Below are 18,926 nucleotides of genomic sequence, written 5' to 3' on the forward strand. Positions count from 1 at the left end.
TGAAAAAATCCGCATCATAGCTACTCATTTTGTCCATCTATTGGGGCTTCACTCCTAGACTGGCTGCTGATCAGAATTAAAGAGCCCAGTCTACCCTATAATGGATTGGACTTCAGTTCCACAACTTTTAGGTGGCATTTCCTCCACGGAGGGTAAGACTAGTACCCCCCTCTAAAGTACTCTTATGCACAAAGTCATTGGCACCCTAAAGATTGTTAGGTTGTTTATCTGCTGCCCAGCACTCAGTGTTAACAGTCGCAGGTAGTTCTGGCTACTGTATGTTATGGTAGCAGTTTTTACTTTCCCTGAAATAAGACTTTTGTCCTGATTTGGTTCCTTTCCACCCTAAGGACAATACCATGTTCAAGGAGCAGGTGCCTTCCCTCCCCTGCTGCAATGCCACATATCCTCAACCAGGTCACTCCTTTCTGGTGTAAAGCAAGGAAAAGTAGGCTACACATACACATCCCTTTGATCACCCTGGCACCTTGCTTCCTTTATGGGTTCAGAAGGGGTCTCAGTAAGCAGCTGTGTAGCAGGCTGGCAGTGCCAGCTGCCACGGTGCAGGTGGCCACAGATGGATCTGGGATTTTGAAAAGGTGGCATGGCTCATTGTCATGTGCAATACAGCACACATTTTTCTCTGGTTAACAAGAAGCTAGTGCCGTGGGTTGGCACTGTAGTATTCAGTTTAAAACGGAAGCAAGAACAAATATCACTATTGGAATGTCCATTAGTTTGCTCGGTTATGTATTATGTTAATAAAAAGACAACAAACTAGACATGAGGGCAAAGATGCTGCGCTGTTAGTTTGGTTGTTGTCACACTGACTGTACGTCTCATTTACTCAAGAGTTGTTAAAAGCTAGCACCTTGGGCCTCTCGACAACAGTGTCTCGGTAGGTCGGGGCAGTCGTGTCTATGCCCCACTTCTGCTTTGTGGCCAGAGCTAAAGCCCAAGCAGAGGCTGCAAAGCTGGGACAGGTGGGACGGGCTGCCATCGCGGCACAGGAGAAAGAAGCATTTCAACAGAAGAACCTCGAGACCTTTGAAGAGGAGAGAGGGGGGCACTAACTAACACGTGCGGAAGGGAGATATCAGCAGGACCCGAGGAGCTGATAAAGGCCCTGAGGCCGCTCGACCCCTCGGCGCTGCCTGAACAGAGCCGCGCCGCACCGCGCCGCGCCGCCAGGCCCCCGGGCGGGGCGGGGGGAACTGTAGGGGCCGCGAGCTGGGGTCGAGCCCCCCACGGGCCTAGCTGCGCATGCGCGGCGGTGGAGCCCGGCCGGACTCCATCTCCCAGCAGCCCCCGCGGCGCCGGAAGGGCCGGTTGCCTGGTGAGGGCTGCGTGGGGCTGCTCCGCCTTGTCCGCCCGCTCTCGGCAGGTGCGTGCGCGGCTCTCCCGGCCCCGGGCGCGTCCTGCTGTGGGGGTGGCGGCGGCGGCGGCGAGCCGGGGGGTCGCGTCAGGCTAGGCCAGGCCAGGCCAGGCCCGCCCGCCTGTTGGGGTTGCGTCAGGCCCCGTCCTCGGTGGGCCGGGCCGGGCCGGGCCGTGCTCCCCGCGCCCCTCGGCTCCGCCGGCGGGGCCCAGGGGCGGGGGTCGGGGGCGCTGAGCACCGACTGCTTTGGGGCAGCGGGACGGGGTGGGCGGAACCAGCCGGCTTCAGCGGCCTCCCCGGTGGGGCGGGGCGGGGCGGGGCGGGCGGCGGCAAAGGCGGCGGGAGCGGAGGCTGAGTTGAGCAGCGTGTTATACAGTAATTAAAGGAGAAAGGCCGGGGGAGCCGCCCTGGCTGCGCTTGCGGCTGCCTCTCCCTGGCTCCCTCCTGGCATTCAGAAGCGTGCCGTGACTCCTGTAGGTGCTGCAGCCAGGGGAGCAGCACAACAGAGTGGAGACAGCTTCGGTTTTTACAGCATCTGTCCTCTGCCAGCACCTCAAAGCACTGCACAGACAGCAGCAGGGAGTATAATGCTGAAATGGGGCAGTTTAGGGCAGCTATTTGACAGCACCAGTTGAGGGCAGGAAGTGAAATTGCACAGGGCACAGCCCGGCAGAGAGCCTGGAACAGCAGAGACTGTGACTAGAGCTGGGGCTAGCATCTGACCTTCAGAGGATGAAATAGGATCTTTATGGGCAGGAGTGGTTAGATCCCCAGCTTCTGGGTGTTTTGGAAAGGTGGTGGATACTGGTGGGTAGAGATCCTGTACCAGTGAGCAGTTGTACCTTAGGAATCCATTAGCGCCCGGTGCTGGGAGAGGGCAAGTATGAACGTTTGCTCGGTTTTCACTTGCATCAAATGGTCACGTGAAAATGTATAGCTGGTTCCTCCTGGTTTTAGCTGGCCAGTGCAGCTGTGGGCCTGTTGGGGTGTTCATGAACTCTGAGCCTTGTAGAGGAAGCCTCAGAGGTTAGCTGAAGCAACTAAATGTTTCTAATGCAGTTTGCTGGAACACCTCAGGGGCATTGTGGCAGTGCTGGTACTTGGCTAAGAGTTCAGTCTCAGGGACAGATTGCAACCTAATTACACTTAACCTGCCCAGTTGGGCCTGGGCTGGTCTATGTGCTAGATCTAGCAGTATGGGGCCAGTGGGCAGGACTGGTCTGGTGGGGTGTCACATGCAGCACATTCCTTGTGCTGGAGCAGCCCTTGTATTGTAGTTAGTGTCAGTTAGTCTTGCTCCAGGGGTTATGCTGCTGGAGGCTGTACATGGGCTGGATCAGGCACTGTGGGTGCTGCCTGTTGCCTTGGGGACTGGCTCACGGTATAAAGCTGCATCCCAGTGGACTGGCCCTGAACTCTGGCTCTGAGGCTAATCAGGATTGGGCTCCAGGCTATCTGTGTGCAGGGCTGTGTGCAGTACATGCCCCATACCAGCTCTGTGTGGCAAGCAGTACCTCTGGTGCTGTCTATCTGGCTCACCAGAGGTAACACAGTCTTTGGAGTGGGGCTGGCATATGGTGTATGGGCTAGACCCAGTGCCATGGGTGCTGCTTCTTGCACTGGGGGCTAGCACAGGGCTTGAGCTGCATGTGGTACCCTGCTGAATAGCCTGTCCTGCTGGCTCCAGCACAACCTGATCCAGACTGGTCCCAAAGCTAGTGCACAGGGTTGGCCCAGCAAGGATACCTTATACAACTCATGCCCTGAACTGACCCCCTGTGCTGCAAACAGTGCCTGCAGTGTTGGATCTACCCCTCACACTGGACTGGCTCCATGTGCTGCATGCAGGGTTAATTGGAGACTCGCAGGCTGAATCTTTTGTGGCTCCATGGGCCAGATCCGGCCCATGGGCCGTGTTTGATGACCCTGGTGTAGGGCATCTGGCTGATCTCTCCAGTGGCAGGGTTTTAGCCTTTCAGGACTTCAGTAGATGTACGTTTCTTGCACCCTGAATGTCTGGAGTGGAGATAATCACACCTGTGTAATGTCCAGCTTGTCTGAGCTGCATGGGACAAGTGCTAGTCATTTAGGCTGTGAACGATGCTCCAGAGGTTGAATCCTCTGGCTGCTTCCTTCCTTTCCTTGTCTGTGAGATAAAAGGGCCCTGAGAAATGCTATCTTTGGTCCTCAGTGGGGAGCTGCAATGGGAACCCACAAAAAGCCAACCCCTCCCCTCATTTCTGTTTGAGATGCGGCCAGTGGACAGATGAAGACAAAGCATATGTTGGAATCTGTAGCATCTGATCTAGTGGAGAGCTGTATGCTGGGTCCCACAATCTCTGCATGGGAAGGATCCTTGGGGCAGAGCAGAGGGAGGCTGCTTGCTATGCTGTGGCCAAGCCTGTGCTGTGCTGTCCTGCCTGTTCTGGCCCAGGAACACAACTCCCTTGTCCTTGGAGCGTTAGGAAGGTCACACCTACATCCTCACCCTCTCTTTAAACAGGTATCGGTCTTGGTCCCTGCCTGGTATCCCAGATGAAAGTCCCATTTGCCTTGTGTTCTGGGCTATTGCTGAAGGGTATTCTGCCTCTTGGAAAGAGCATATGAGCTACCTTTGCTCCTAACAGTTTGTGTGTGAAGGCCAGCCCAGTGTATAGGGAAAAGACCTGAACACACAAGTCACCAGCATAACTGGTGTTAATTGGCCCCTCTGTCAGCAGAGAGGCAGGAGAGTAAACAGGCCTTGAAGGCTGATGTTTGAGGGCAAGGCAGAGGAGACCCTCTGGGAACAGAATATGGTTTGCAGTCTCTGTGGCTACCAGGAGCTTCTCATTTGCTTTGGGACCCATGGAGAGTGTCAGTCTATCCTGTTCCTATCTGCAGTGTGGGCCAAGGGGAATGTACACATTAAGGTGCGTTCCTTGGGGGCTTGAACAACACAATACGTTACTCATCAGGTGTAACTTGGATACCGAAGGGGCAGGCAAAGCAGCCATCAGTAGGGGAAATATTCTGCCATTGCATTGCCCTTCCTCCTGCTAAGTGCTTTTTCATGCAGTGGCCCAGATTCCTTCAGATTAAGCTCACCCAGACCTGCTTTCTGATGGGGTGGGGTTGCTCCTGCTGGCATTGAAATTGGAAGCATTTCAACCTTTCGCAAAAATGGGAGCATAACTCTGATGTACAGTGCTCTTGCCCCAGATCGTTGAAAGAGGTGCATCTTCCTGTGGGTATCAGCAGCTGGAAGAGGCACTCTCTTGCTGCTTTCTCCCTGATCTGCCAGCTGCCGTCTTCTTCAAGCAAGGGAAGTCGTCTTGCATTTTTTGGAGGGCTATTGCACAGCATGGTTGGTTGCCACTGTGTTTTCCCACTATTGCTCTGTTGTAATAAGCTTTCCATCTAATTCAGTTCTATCAAGAGAGAATATAAAGGGAAAGGATCTGAAAGGGGCTTTTACTAGTTCACTCTGGAGGCCCTGTTTCCTTTATCACAACACTTCAATTGAATTACAGCAATCACCTCGAGGCAAACTCGGCTTCTAAATCTCACTGCATTATGTCTCAGAATAGGCTTTAAATATATTGCTGCTCATTGTTCTTTTGGATTAATCTCTGTGACAAATTTTTCTCAATCAGCGTGGTTGGTTTCTTCAGGGTTTAGCTGGTACTGGTGAGAGACTGGCTTTGCCTCTGCACACTCAGCTATCTTTGGGGAGAACCTGAATAGTTCAAAGCTGTGACCTTGCATTGAGAGGACAAATACCATAGGCCTAGATTTTGCCTGCCCTGTGAGAATGCACCCAACAAAGCTCTCTTGCATGCAGTGGTGTTTGCTTGGGCGAATCTGGGCCCTAACTGCAGAAAAATAAGACTCCTTTGTGCTCACATAGTATATGTGGGTCTTCAGTCACCTTGGAAAAACAGATAAATAGCAATATCACATTTTACTGATGGGGACTCGGGCACATGGAGAGGCATCAATTCGCCCAAGGTCATAGAGCAGCAATGAACCTGTGTGTCCTGATTCCCAGTCCTACTGCATTGGCTGGGAGTCGAACCCTGGTTCCAAAGTGGGGGAAGTGAGGGGCCAGGAGGAACCCAACGTTTTCAAGAAGATGCTTTTAAATTGAGCCTAGCTGGCAAGGTCTAAATGGCTTGAAAGCAGAGTGCTGAAATAACTCAGTTGCCAATAGAGTAACTTGGGCTGCCTGTCTTTCAGAGTTGGAGAGCATGTGCTCAGCAGGGAAGAAAGGAAGCATGCTTGGGCTGAGGGTGCAGCACTAGAGTTGTGCACCAAAAGCTCTGCTTCCCCAGCTGATCCAATTTGCCAGCACTGGGTTAATTCGGGGCCAAACCCACCATTTTGTGTTCAGCCCCTCTGTCAGCAGGGTTTAGTGTGGAAGCAGCTTTGCATCCTGAAACCTTGAGTGCACGGAGGCGCTAAATAGTCTCTCACTTGCAGATCCCCAACACGAGTCCATCAAAAGTCCATGCCATAAGGGAGTATGCAGGTGTATTTGGGGCTGGTCAGGAGTTTGTCTCACATTTTATGCTCCAGTATGGTGACAGATAGGCACTTCTCAGTTGGGCTGTCCAAGAACTGGGGATGTGCAGCAGCATGGAAACCCCAGCCTGATCCTTTGGTATGTACGAATGCAGCAGGGGTGTGTGACAACACCTGGGTTTAATAGGATTGAGCTGATACAAAGACAGATCCCATAGCAATGTTTTGTAGCATTTCTGAGGTCTAAGGAGGCAAGATCGTGACTTGGGATAAGGCCCCCTCCTCCTCAGAGGAGCCATGTAGAAATGGACCCAAATCCTCAAGCAATGTAAGTGGCAGGTCAAGGTGTGTATAGGATATTCTGGGCAGGAGGCTTGGAGCTGTCATAGCAGGAAAGACAGCTACTGAAGAGTGTGAAAGAAAGCACCCCACTCCCCACACCTTGCGTTACCTTCCCCTTTAATACCCTCATGCAAGTTTTGCTGCAGACATCCCTGTTTCGCACCCCAAGGGGTAGAGGCATTCTTTGGACTCTTCTGCCATTGGAAGCCAGTTTGGATGAAGGTAGCATATGAAGTTACAGTTCCAGAGCATGGCTTGTTTGGGCTTTTCTGTTGGGTCTGCTGTGAAAGTGGGTTCAGGTAAGCCAGAGCTAAAGCATGTGAGGGCCTTGTCCATGCTGCAGAGCTTGGCTGACAAAGCTCTGAGTATATTCTTCCCCACAGCTCCTCCAGGGCAAAATGAACCCTCCTTCTGCCCGCAGAATGACATCAGCTCTGCCAAGCAGAGCAAGGCTTTTGCCTTCTAGCAACTGCCAAAGGAGTGTGAGGATATGCCCAGCTGCTCCCCCTTTGACAGCTGGTTTTTCTCCACTCTGTGCCAGTAGAGCATGAACAGCAGCTGCTGCAGTGAAGCTGTGTGGTGTCACGTGCTGGGCAGCTCTACCAGCAGAGGCAGGCGAGTGCAGACAACGCCTCCCAGTGCCCACCTGGGGATCATTTAGGAGCCACTCTTCTGGAATTGCTCAGTTGGCTGACAAGCTCTTATTCAGCACGTGACTGTCACTACTGTTTTATGGCCTGTGCAATTAGCCCTGGGGACTAAATACTTAGCCCTCCACTAATGGAACTAATTTTGGAGCTGTACCTGCATGGCTGTGACAAGGGAGGCTAAGGCGGATTAGCTGATGTCATCACAGGCTATTTTATCCCTTCCTCCAGATCAATAATACATTGGCTTGTAATTTGAGCTGGGGATCCAGTCTGTCCCTAGAGTACATTGAGATTGCCCTGCTTCCTGTCTGCTGGGGATCTAGCTGGAGGTGCTAGTATAAAGTCACCTTTGGTGGTCAGGGATCCTGCTCATGGGTAGGAACTGATGCCAAAGGGGATGCCAACTGAGCACCTGCAGCTCTTGCTAGTGTCACAAGATGTTGATTCTTCTCAGCATTTCTTGATCTTTATTTTCTGAGGGAGGGCTGAGTTGCAGTGAAAGAGCAAACAGATTCCCTAGCCAGTTGATCAGGGCAGAGGTCTGAGCTCAGTCAGGGCTGAAGATACTGCCTGGCTCCCTTATGGCATGGACTTTTGATGGACTCGTGTTGGGGATCTGGGGTCGTTCTGGGGTCTCCTTGGGGAATGGGGATGTTGCCGAAGCAGTCTAAGGGCAAGGCAGGGTCCAAAATGAGGGGCTGCTTTGAGGAGGGGGCTGTATATATGGCATTATGGGTTTACACTTGCTCTGCATCAGATCTGCCTAATTTAGACATTAACAACATATTTTCTTAACTGGCCCGCCTTGCCCAGTCCTTTGAGGGCCCTGCTGGGCTCTTTCCTTGTAGTGCTGCATTCCATGAAAGAAGGTGCTGGCTCTGAGCTATTCCTGGGCAGTCCTAGTGGTGGAGAATTGGTCCAGCCCAGAAGGTTGGCAGGAGTAGTGGAGGATTTGGCTATGGTGGAACCTTCCCAGGGTGCTGCAGGGACACCAGTGCTGTCAGCATAAGGACTTGTCTGCATTTAGAGACCAATGTGGTACAAGGCTGTGTTTACTTGTGGAGTGTGGTAACTTCTCAGGAGCAGCTTTGAGAGTGGATGCTCTTAGTATTCTCACATGGAGCTGTTCCTGAATAGCTCTAGGGGCAGATGAGCTCAAGGCCTGGGCAGTGGCATGAGCCATGGCTGAAAGGAGACTCCTTATAGCTGCTAGAGGTGGCTGACACAAGCATTGGGGGTGGGTCTCAGCCTGTGCTCATGTCAATGACTGCAGCATGGATCTTTGGGTAAGGTGGATCTCTGGGTAAGGCTATTCTTGATGTCACTCTTCAAAGCAGAACCGCTTGTTCTCAGCCTTCCTTCTAGAGCAGACAGAGCCAGCAAAGAGGCTTTGGGTAGGGGACATGCAGCAACAAGCATGGGCACTTTAGTCAGCTTTGGGCAGGTTCTGGTCAGTCAGTGCACAGGGGGGGCTTCCACTTGGGGCTGTTTATGTGACAGTTGTATTTCAATCCCCCAATTCCAGGTGTGATTTCTTCAGTGAAAGGTAGAAGTGCAGAAGGATTTTAAATAACTATGGATGGAAAGGACCTCCTGTGCCCAAGCGGATTCTGTTCCTAATGATTTGGGTTTGTCTATTGCAGCAGCAGAGCCAAAGCCAAGATGTGTGAAGGGCCTTCCAGGATCACTGGTCCAATCCCTCCTGACCCCACACTTTTACGGGACTATTACAAATGCCCCCTGTCAGGTAAGTCCCAGGGTGGAGGCACTGCAGAGCAGGGATCAGACATACTACATAGTCATAGGGCATTTTGTACTTTAACAGATCACCCTCCTCTAGCCTTGCGTTATACTGTAGACATTAGAGCCACCTCAGGGGTCAGGTCAGTGGCTTTTTAACAGCCTCATGCTCTCCTTTGTGGCTGCACCCAGTCACTACTGTGTGAGCCCCCAGGGCAGGGAGTTTCATGAAGACTCAGCTCCACAGGGTGGGGAACAGTTTTGATGTGCTCTGCAAGGGCCTCTGATGGGAAGGGCTGGATGCTGAGCAGATTGATGTGCTGAGTAGAAGGGGACTCCAGTGGTGACTGGAAAGTGGGTGGAGGAGGCAGCAATTGCTTGAATGTTTCTAGCTTCCCCAAACATGAGGGAGGTGGCATTGCTCCTTGCGTATCTTGATTTTGTTGTTGTCTTTCATAGCTCGAGGGAGGTTGGAAGGGAATGCTCTGAAGCTGGACTTTGTGTCTGGTCCCCTGGCCTCAGATCCCAGCTTATACCCCACCTGCTACAGCGCACGCCCTGCTCAGCCTGCCCCACGCATCCGCCCCAGTGGTGAGGACATCCTGGCAAAGGGGCAGAAGGGGACAGTTGGGGTGCTGCTGCAGCTGGAGGGGATCTTCCTTGACAAGGAATCACCCCCCAAAAGTAAGTATGATTGAGCAGTTGTAGTTGACCGTATGTAAAATCTGTAGAGGCTGGGAGAGGTAAGCCCATGGCCAGCATGGACACATGGACTCAGGTTCCTAAGTCTGTGCAGGGCAAGCATGCCAGCCACTACCACCCCCAGTGTGTGAAAGGCTTATTGCTCCCTTTGTCCCTAGAATAGGAGCAAATGGTACCTTTTCCCTTTGCTATGAGGTGGTATTGGTGTTAGGGTGGTGCATGCTGTCTGACACTGACCTGGAGCACTGATGCAGCCAGCCCTCAAGATTATCTGACAATGGAGACCAGAACAGGCAGATGGTGTGTCGCTTGGTCTGGCACAATCCCAACCAGGGCAGTGAGGATTATAACCAATCCCATGTTTTCCTGAGAGAGGACAATTCTTTTGTTACTAGTACTGTGTAGGGGCACATCCTCCTGTGCTTGTTTGTGCAGCTGCAAGTACCAGCCACATGGGGTATCCATACAAAATATGATTCTACTATGTGCCTGGCACACAGGGAAGTTAAGAGGGAAGAAGTTGCTGTTAGTGACTTGGGTAGTAGAGACCCCCATCTCTGATGCTGAAGGTCCTGGGTTCTGCATCTGTTGGTGACATCTCAGGTTTGCTGTACATTACGAGGGCAGAAGCTGTGTCTCCCCTTGATGTGCAGGAAAGGAGTCCAAGAACTATGAGAAGGAGAATGTGAGGCGGATACGGGAGATCCAGAAGAAATGCAAAGAGAAAGAGTTGGCCAGGGAGCACAGCCGACCTCAGCCTGTGAAAGCCTTATGGAAGTCTCAGAAGTACGAGAATGTGGGGTCCAAGGTGAAGGCCAAGATACAGGTACCTGCCTGCTGCAGTCTCTAGCCTATGATATCCCTTTGCCTTGGGAGGGTATGGACCAGTCAGTATGTTATGTAGATGCTGTGCAGAGCAGTGGAAGGCATCTGTTTGCAGGGAGAACCCTGCAAACTTCACCTTTTCAGTGCTGGAGCACTGACTGCTCTACGATTCCTGGCCTCAAAGGTGAAGTTTTGAACTTCACCTTTGAGGCCAGGAATCGTAGAGCAGTCAGTGCTCCAGCATCCCGCTTCCTGCGCAAGGGACAGTGATTTTTTTCCAGCCTCAGGTCTGAGAGCAGAGCCATGTCATGGACAGGAGAACCTGACTTAGACAAGGAGAATGGAGATTCCTGAACGCACCAGCCTGGCATGTAAAGGAAAGCCCCATTGTGACAGTAAGGGAGTCCAGTCCAGGGGCGGGTAGTTATTTCGGGTGGAGGGCCGCTTACCAATTTTTGGCAAGCTGCCGAGGGCCGCATGGATAGCCCCGCCCCTTGACAGGTGTCCTGCCCCCTGGTCACCATCTTGGGACTGGAAGTCCTGCACCCTAACCCCTGATCTTTGCCCCCAGAAGTTCCTCCCCTTGCCTCCAGAAGTAATCCTTTCAGCAGGGGGTTTTGCCATCTCAGAACCAGAAAAATACCAAATTATATTCTAAAGAGTGAACAGCTAAAACACTCGTTAATGTGATTTCAAAGAATATTTTGTCCTGGTTTACATGCGTTTCTGTAGCGCACATAGAGGTGGTTTTATATAATAGCTTAAAATGAAGTCTTACTCTTATATGTTGTGGGGGAGGGGGTGGGTATAGGTTTGTAGGGTGTAGCGGAGAGTGTGGGTTTGTCTGTGGGGGGGTGGCTAGGTGTGGGGGTGCTGGTATGGGGTGAGGAAGCGTGGATATGTGCAGATATGTGGGGTATGGGTGGGTATGGGGTTTGTGGGGGGCCTGTGCATGGGGGGAGGGTGGCTAGGGTGTGTGAAGGGGTGTGGGTGTGGGAATCTGCATGTATAGCAGTGCGGGGGGAGTGTGGGTGCATGTGTATGGTTGGGTGTGGGACTAATCCTATGAACACACACACCCACCAGCGCAGCCCCATGCTGTTGGTCAGGAATTCAGTGGGGAGCCATATGGTGCTGGAGCAGTGGGGGGGCAAGAAGGCAGGTGAAACGGCTGGGGGTGGGCAGGTCTGGGCTTCTACCTCCTGCTGCTGACTCCCCCTGGGTCCTACTGCCCTTGTCTCCTGTCATCTTTGACAAACAAACAGGAGCAGATAAATATTTTCTAAAATTTTTAGGGGTCCTGTGGCCTGGATTGAATGGCCTGGTGGGCTGTATTTTGCCCACCCCATTCTAGTCACTACACAAAACTAGGGAAAAGGAGGGTCCCATCATTTTCCTGAACTACGTCTGTTGGGACAGAATCAGATACTGCTGTTGCAGCAACTCCTGGTGGGATGCAGATGGCAGGGACTTCAGTGGTGTTACATGACAAGAGTAATAGCATCATTACCACCTGGCAAACACCTACTCCAGTGCTGGCCCTTCTGTTGCCCAGAAGTATGTACTTCTTTGAGGTTCTCTCTAGTCACAAGAGCTCTTGCATTTTAACAAGCTGCATCCAGCCAGCTTTCCAGAGTGATTTGCTCAGTGGCCACTTGATGCATTGAGCAAAGGTTCTGCTTTTGTACTTTGCATGCTGTGTCACTCATCCTTATGGGTTAAAAGGTCAAAGGGCCCACTAGTGTGACTGTGTTACTGACACCTTGTAGTGCAGGAAATCCTGCATCTCCTAGATTCCTTGTGCCTTTTTAACAGTCCTTTTAATCCCCTCCCCCAGCAGGTTACAGCTTGAGATGTAGGCCTGGCTGGAGGGCCTGGACAGTTGCACTGTCCTAGCTGCCTGCTAGTTTGTTCCTGACTTGAGTGTTGCTCTGTGGAATTCAGTGGTCTAATCCAGATTTACATCAGTGCTCCATTGAGCAAGATCTGGGCCAGTCTCTGCTGACTGTAGCCCCTGTCGGGGGTCTTCTCTTGACATGTGTAGCAGCAGCAAAAATCACTGTCATTTGTCTGCTGGGAACTCCTGGCTGATTCTAGGCTCTCAGTGGCTGCACTGAGTGGTTTTCCATTCACTCTTTCCCCCTAATTTTGCCATTCTCAGGAGAACTCTCCCCCTCCCAACCCAGAGTCTCAAAAATTCCTGAGGGCATATTCCCGCTGTGGCTCAGGAATCCAACCACGCCGGTCGCTTTCCCCAAGCCCTTCCAAAACGAGAGCTGTGATGGGCACTGAGGCTCCAGGAGCACAGAGCATGGACACCCAGGTAGGGCATGGTGGGGGCTGACTTATCTGATTTCACGTTCCTCTGGACTCAGGAGTTACTTCTGCTCCTCACTGTACCTGGATTCTGCCCTCAAGACATTGAGTTAATGATCTGTCAAAACAGAGAGTTCTGTTTAGATTGCCTGCTGACTCAGAAGGGCAGGTAGGATCTGGCAGGTGACAGGGAAACTGAACTCAAGGGTTTCCTACCACCCACCATGTGGCTCTTCTCTCCTTGAGGGATAAAGAAGCCCCAAAGTTTTCTTTTTAGACCTCATGTTTCCTGTCTCAGAGCTCTTAGGGGTGTCTTTCTTGGGCTTTGTCAGAGACCTCACAGATTTACCAGTGTATTGCATATTAAGAACTTAGAATGAAAAGGACGGGCAGTGGTGCTTATGCTGTATGAAGATGTCCTGTCTTCAGAGAGCTGAGTAGTTGGTAGAGTTAATCAGTGTTAACACTAATGGGGTTGAAGGTTGCAGTCCTTCAATTACAATCCTTTCCTCTCTGGAGCTGGCTCTTGTGGGGTTCTCATGTCACTGCTTCTCTAGGTGCTACAGAATTTGCAAGCCCTGAAAGTACCTCAATTTCCAAGGTGAAACACCTTGCCAGGGCCTGGGATTAGTGTCTCTGGGCATCTGTCTGCCTGTTCCCTGCTGCTTCATGCTCCCTCCACCCCCATTCCTTTTAGATCCAGGTGGAAGGCACAAGCATCGACTTTGTCAGCCACAATGCCCAGAATGCCAAGCGGGCTCAGATGCGGCGCTCTCGCTCTCTGCAGTCATTGACTGAGGTGCTGGAGCAGAAGCGGCGGGAGCAGGAGGAGTATAACAGCAAGCAGAAGGGCCATGTCCCCCGCTAGTACGTACATGTCTGCCTGTCCACTAGAGCCTCTGTCACAAATAAGCCCAGCTCCTCTGGCACTGCACCCAGAAGGTATAAAGCAGTAACTGGCCTGCCCTAAAGAAATGACTGCTTCCCTGCTGTGGGATATGGCCTGTCCTGTGGCCTGATTGCGCCACACATCATAGCTTCTGGGCTAAAGGCCTGACTTTCAGAGGGGCAGATTATTGGTAGTTCCTGTTGGCTTGCAAGTACTTAAACACAAATTCCAAGTGGTACCACGGACTTAGGAGTTGAGTTCTGTTGACTCATGGCTAGGCTCTGAAGCATGTAAGTCACTTGAGAGTAGGACTGAAATAACTTGGGAGCTGAGGCATTGTTTGCTCCTTTAAGCATTTAGAGGTTCCCAGAGGCAGTTCTCAAGTGGTGAACTGCTTGGGCTGAGCAGAGCTACTCCCATGCTTTTACTGCCTCCTTTCCTCTCAGTGGCTCTGGCAGTTTTTCTTTAAAATCATTTGTGCCTCAAGTGTGTGCAAGAGCTGGATGGCTTGGGGTTGGGAGTTGGGAGAGTTGGGCATAGCCTGCAGTGCCTTTTGCCTCCCAAGTCCTGGTTCGGATCTAGCCCAGGCCCTTGATATCCATTCTCTGCTTGGTGTCCATTGTGGGGGCTGCCTCAGTTTAGGTCCTAGTTATCACAGAAGTTGCCATGGCCTTGGTGCACATTCATTGGTGCTTTTAGCCCAGAAGCTAAGGTCTGGTTGTACAGGGGAGATTGGCCCAGAGCAGTCCCTTCCTTGGCCAGGGCAGTGCTGATTGCTGGTAGGTAGGAATCTGCACACATCTGTGAGGGGAGAATATTAATCTCCAGAGCTGCCGGGCACTTGTCGTTGGGGAAAATGAAGTGCAAATGAAGTACTGCTGGGAATGTCTGTGGCTGGGACTGTCCCTATGAGCCCACCTGGCCCTGTCCTGCTCTCTCTGGCCAGGGTGTTCTCTCCTGCCCATTGTATGTCTATTGTACTGTCTGGATTTCTCCTTGAGCTGCATGTGCTGACCTTTGCTCTTGTTTGACCCTGGCAGCCTGCTGCAGAGGAAGGATCTGTGGCGCAGAGAGACGGAGGAACGGCTGCGAAACCTGCCAGACCCTGACCTGCCTCCTGGCCACACCATGATGCCAGAGAGCCAGCGGCTGGAGACCCTTGGGAACCTGAAGCAGAGTAAGGGGGAAGAGAAATACCAGTTCAGCCTTAGGGATGGCCTTTGGTGCCTTTATGCAGAGGCACGGCTGGCAACACAGGGCCATTTTTGTGCTTGTCACTTGAGAGTTGGCTTCTCTAGGGTTGGACTCCCATCTCCTTCCCCTTTAACCCTTATCTTGCCAAGTTGCTCTCTTGAGCTCTGATCTTCCAGAGTAAGAACTTTCTGGAGTAATAGGTCAGGGCTGCTGTCCCTCTTAATGAGGGCCTAGCCTCTCCCTGCTCTGATGTGCTGTCACTCCTGGTTACAGCGGACTTTGTGTGAGCCCAGGATGCTGCTGGATCAGGCTTGCCCCTGTGTAGATAATGCCTTGTTCACCATTGCTCTCACCCCAGGTCCTTCATAATTAAAGCAAGCCATTAGTGTTAAGGTAGAAGAGACTCTCTATGTCCCCTCTTATGTGTTCCCTTCCCCCACAGCTCAGGCACAGCTGACCAAGGACTTGGTGATGCTGCCAGTGCGGGCTGACACCCTTGGTGTCCAGAGGAGGCGATCAGAGCTGGAGAAGAAGTTGTCACAGATCGAAGAGGCCCTCAAAATCTTCTCCCGACCCAAGGTCTTCATCAAGTTGGACTCGTGAGCAGGGAAGGGGACTTGCAGTCACTCCACTTGCAGGGGGAGGGGAAGGGAAACCAAACTCAGTCCACGGTTTCATTTGCTGCAGCAGCAGTTTCTTCTATGTGGTTTCTCATTCTGCAACCAGGCCCTGTCCTGGGGAGAGCAAGACTGGCTTGGGAAGCTGGGCCCATGCAGGTACTAGCACCATTGGAGTCTTGAAAATGGAACTAGTGACAGTCATTTCCACGGCAGTCTCTAGGCCTGTTTGGCACAGAAGACTGGCTCATCTGCCTTGGAAAGCAGCTGTCCCCATTCTCCCCTGAGAGCTGCCCTTGCCCACACTCCCTGTGACCCATCTCCTTCACTTGGATCAATGACATCTGGACAGTGTCAGGAGCAGCTGCTCCTATGCTGCTTGGAGCGTAGCACACCCCGACCCATCTGCCTTTCTCCTGAGGTAAGGTGAGAGCAGCAGGAAGATAGGGAGATGAAGGGCCTTTTAAAGTAGGAGACCAGTTTTTGAAAGTCTCTCCCAGTGCCTGAGCCTAATCCTGCAGGATCTTACCTCTATCACTGATGGTATAATGGCCTTGCTATGCCCAAGTGCTGGCTTCTGCCCTTCTCTGCCCCCAGGATCTGACAGGAGTCCAGGGAAAGCAAGGACCAATGCATCTTGCCTGTGGACTGACACCTCTGGCCCCTGCAGCCCTTTGCCAAAGGGCTGTTCCTTAATGCAGCTAATGTCCAGTCCCTTATATGAGGCAAACTTAGAGCTGTGTTTGTCATACCTGCTGAGCATGCCTGGCAGCAAAGGGGCAGGAATGAACAGGGGTGAGCTCCTGTCCCCTCTAGCCTGGCAAGGGGGAAGGGATCTGGCTGTGGGCTGGCCTAGGGATGGTGGTGGGAGTGTGAAGTGTTGAGGGCTTGGAAAGTGGGTTGTTTTTTTTAAATAAAAAGTTTTTGAAGATACAGGATACTGGTGAGAAGGTAGTTGGAGACAGCAGTGCACAGGCATGTGGAGCCTGGCTGTGGGGAGGGTTCTTGAGGTGGTTCAGTGCCAAAGCTGTAAGGAACCAGAGGGGAAAGCTATTTTTTCTTTTAAATTTTTCTTCCAGAAAATATTGGCATTTATTTATTTATTTTTTTTGTGAGAATAGGAAATGTTCAAATTTGTCTGCACCTCAATTTCAGAATCCCACTATGTGATTGAGGCAACTAATTGGAAGGGAAGGTGGAAAATCCAGCCCCCAAGCCAGAATAAAAATGAGATTTGGCCCCAAAAGTAGGATTTTGAGAGAATTCACAATGCTTGTGCCTATATTTCCAGTTTTGGAAAACACCCAAGGCTCCTGCCTCTTGTTGGAGACCAGTTCCTGTGACCAGCTCCTGCATTGAGATAGATGGAGCTGAACTGTGAAAGGGATCAGCCTTTTACATAGTAAGAATGTGGGTGTGGGAGCCCAAGGGTGGTTCCATGTTGGCACAGGTCAATCCCTGCTGGGCCTGGTGTGATCATGGTCATGGAAAACAAAAGGTTTCAATCCTACTCAAAGGGAAACTCAAGACATGCTTCCAACAATGTGCCTGTGCTTTGTTCCCGGTGCATGCACTGTTTCGGAAGTCCTTGGGGATCTGTGAAAAGCAGCTGGTACTTGGTATCTTGGAGGTGCAATCAGAGGTATGATTGAAGCAGAAGTGAGCATCCCCCAGCTGTTGTTCATTTAGCTGGCTGGGGTAGCCTTAGTAGTGAGGATGCAGGGGCATGGGCTTCAGCATGGATGGCTTCAGTGGGCTCGTGCAGTCACTGCTGAAGTCTGAGCTGCTGTGTTTTCGTTAGTATTGGCTAGGTTAAGGCTAGCATGGGCGTGCCTTTCCGGCTGCACTGAGAGTCCCACAGGGCATTTCAGCACAGCTGGTACCTGCTGGCCTTGCCAATGGCTAGGGCACGCTGGTAGGTAACAACAGAAGGGGTAGAGGGGTGACAGTACCAGGGATTAGCAGCTGCCTTGTGCTGTGCTAGACTCCAGTTTGCTGCAACTCTGCATCAGGATTTGTCAGTACACATAAGCCTTCTTGAAATATGATAAGCATTATCCTGCCTTTATGCTGGGAGTCCTAGCTGTCTTGATCAAAACCCTCTGTGAGCAGCAGGGTCAACTAGATTCTAGGATCAGGGCCTTTGACTGGGGCTGGCACAGCTATGGAGGCCCTTCTGAGTGCTGCCCACAGGGCACTGACTCCATCACAATAATAAGCAGCAAAGGCCACCACCTGGAAGGACAAGATGCTACCACCTTGCAGTGTCCCAGCCTCACCCCGGGCTGGTAGCCACTACTTACAGCTGTGGCATGTGATGTAGGCATGATGTGGAGCTTGACCTGGGCTTCCACTGCGTTTCCCTGTGGAAAGGGATGGGCTGCCCTGCAGGAGGGGTTGGTAGGATCCTATGACAGGGGTAAGTCAAAGTTATGAGTGACAAAGCAAAATCAAACCCTAGATCAGGCCAGTGCCTTAAGTGCCCATCTGTGCTTCAGTGATGACTAGGGAGAAGAGGAATGTATGAAAATAACAGGTGATTTCTGATTCCTGTTGATTCTTCAGTCCTGCCCATGCATCCTACTGTTAGGCAAGTCCTGTAATAGAGCCACCACTTGGTCCACCAAGGTGTGTGCCACTTCAAGGCCCAACGACTCGATACCAAGGCAGAGCGGTGGTGGCGGAGGAAGAAGGAGACCAACCCGGGGCTGCGAATCCCACTCCCCTGTGCAACAACATGCCCCCATTACTGAAGAACCTGTGCATCTGGAATCAGGCTCCTCAGTCACCTGAGGACTCATGAAGCCTGACAGACATCATCCTTGACTTTGAGGGGCTGCCGCCGCCGTGTGGCTCCTGGCTGTTCTAGTCCTGGGAGCCCCTTGGCAGACCCATTGTTGACAAGCAAGAATGGAGTCCTACAAGTTCTCAGGACCAGAAGTGCCTCAACGCTCTTCTGAAAATCCAGACTCACAGGGGAAGGGAGATGGCTACACTAGGGCCTGAGATTCCCCCAACCCCTTTTCCTGCAGAGTAGAGCCAGCTGTGGCTGGGAAGGGTCAGTGCCTTTGCCTGTTGCTGCTTCCTCCTCATAACCAGACACCTGAGTATTGTTAATGATCTGACTTGCATGCTACTGGGATAAACCAAGCCTGGATTAACCAGATTTGCTTCTGGCGTCTGTGGGGGAATTTGCCTGCCTGTATCTGGTGCCCATTCCCTGCCTCTGTGCAGTACAGAGCTGGTTTCTCTAGCTATCGGGACTGGTTGTTGCAGAACAGGATTGATGGTACCAGCTGGCTGCAACCTTCCTGGGAAATGCAGGCAGGACAGGGACCTGGGTAGCTCCTGTTGCACCCAGTAGAGGGCAGCACTGACACATGTAGTGAGCATACCCCCCCAAATGCCAAGGACATAGCTAGGATGCGAGTGGGCTCTGTGGACCATTTGCTGGATGGGGCAAGGCACCAGGATGCAAGCTCAACGGTGCCTTTGTAGGAGATGTCCCAGGGGCTGGTCTGGGCTGTGCTGAATTTTGATTCCCTGCACACCTACCTACCTCCCCCCAGCTCCATTGATGTCTGCTGTTCACAGCATCTGTGTCGTGCCTGCAGGGGCAGGTTCATAGGAAGGCCATGGAGTGTGTGACTAAGCCCAACCCTGACCTGGAGAAGCACAGCTCTCCCTGTCACTGCAGGTCCTTGCTCAGCATCTCTGTGGCACCAGTGCACAAGGAGTTTATGGGATAATGGAGGTTTCATGAATCAAAAACC

General features: G+C 52.1%; 1 protein-coding gene across 5 annotated transcripts; it reads left to right on the plus strand.

The window, feature by feature from the left end:
- Positions 1 to 1,279: 1,279 nt before the first annotated feature.
- Positions 1,280 to 18,314, plus strand: ENKD1 (enkurin domain containing 1). 5 transcript variants are annotated; one of them, XM_019488985.2, is made up of 9 exons: positions 1,769 to 3,878; positions 4,577 to 4,721; positions 8,514 to 8,617; positions 9,070 to 9,294; positions 9,966 to 10,138; positions 12,299 to 12,460; positions 13,151 to 13,320; positions 14,383 to 14,519; positions 14,979 to 18,314. In XM_019488985.2, the coding sequence occupies exons 3-9, from the start codon at positions 8,533 to 8,535 to the stop codon at positions 15,137 to 15,139; spliced, it is 1,113 nt and encodes a 370-aa protein (XP_019344530.2). In that variant the 5' UTR covers positions 1,769 to 3,878; positions 4,577 to 4,721; positions 8,514 to 8,532; the 3' UTR covers positions 15,140 to 18,314. The 5 variants fall into 5 exon arrangements, with proteins under 5 accessions (XP_059569620.1, XP_059569621.1, XP_019344530.2 ...); XM_059713637.1 differs by lacking the exons at positions 1,769 to 3,878; positions 4,577 to 4,721 and adding an exon at positions 1,280 to 1,384; XM_006275596.4 differs by lacking the exon at positions 4,577 to 4,721.
- The last annotated feature ends 612 nt before the right edge of the window (positions 18,315 to 18,926 follow it).

This window comes from Alligator mississippiensis, chromosome 10 (assembly GCF_030867095.1).
Source record: "Alligator mississippiensis isolate rAllMis1 chromosome 10, rAllMis1, whole genome shotgun sequence".
NCBI lineage: Eukaryota > Metazoa > Chordata > Crocodylia > Alligatoridae > Alligator > Alligator mississippiensis.

Bases quoted from the DNA above. Each gene is read 5' to 3' on its own strand.
- ENKD1 (XM_059713637.1), top strand. From the start codon at position 8,533: ATGTGTGAAGGGCCTTCCAGGATCACTGGTCCAATCCCTCCTGACCCC. The intron at 10,139-12,298 runs GTACCTGCCTGC...TGCCATTCTCAG, and splicing joins AGGTGAAGGCCAAGATACAG to GAGAACTCTCCCCCTCCCAA. The intron at 12,461-13,150 runs GTAGGGCATGGT...CATTCCTTTTAG, and splicing joins CACAGAGCATGGACACCCAG to ATCCAGGTGGAAGGCACAAG.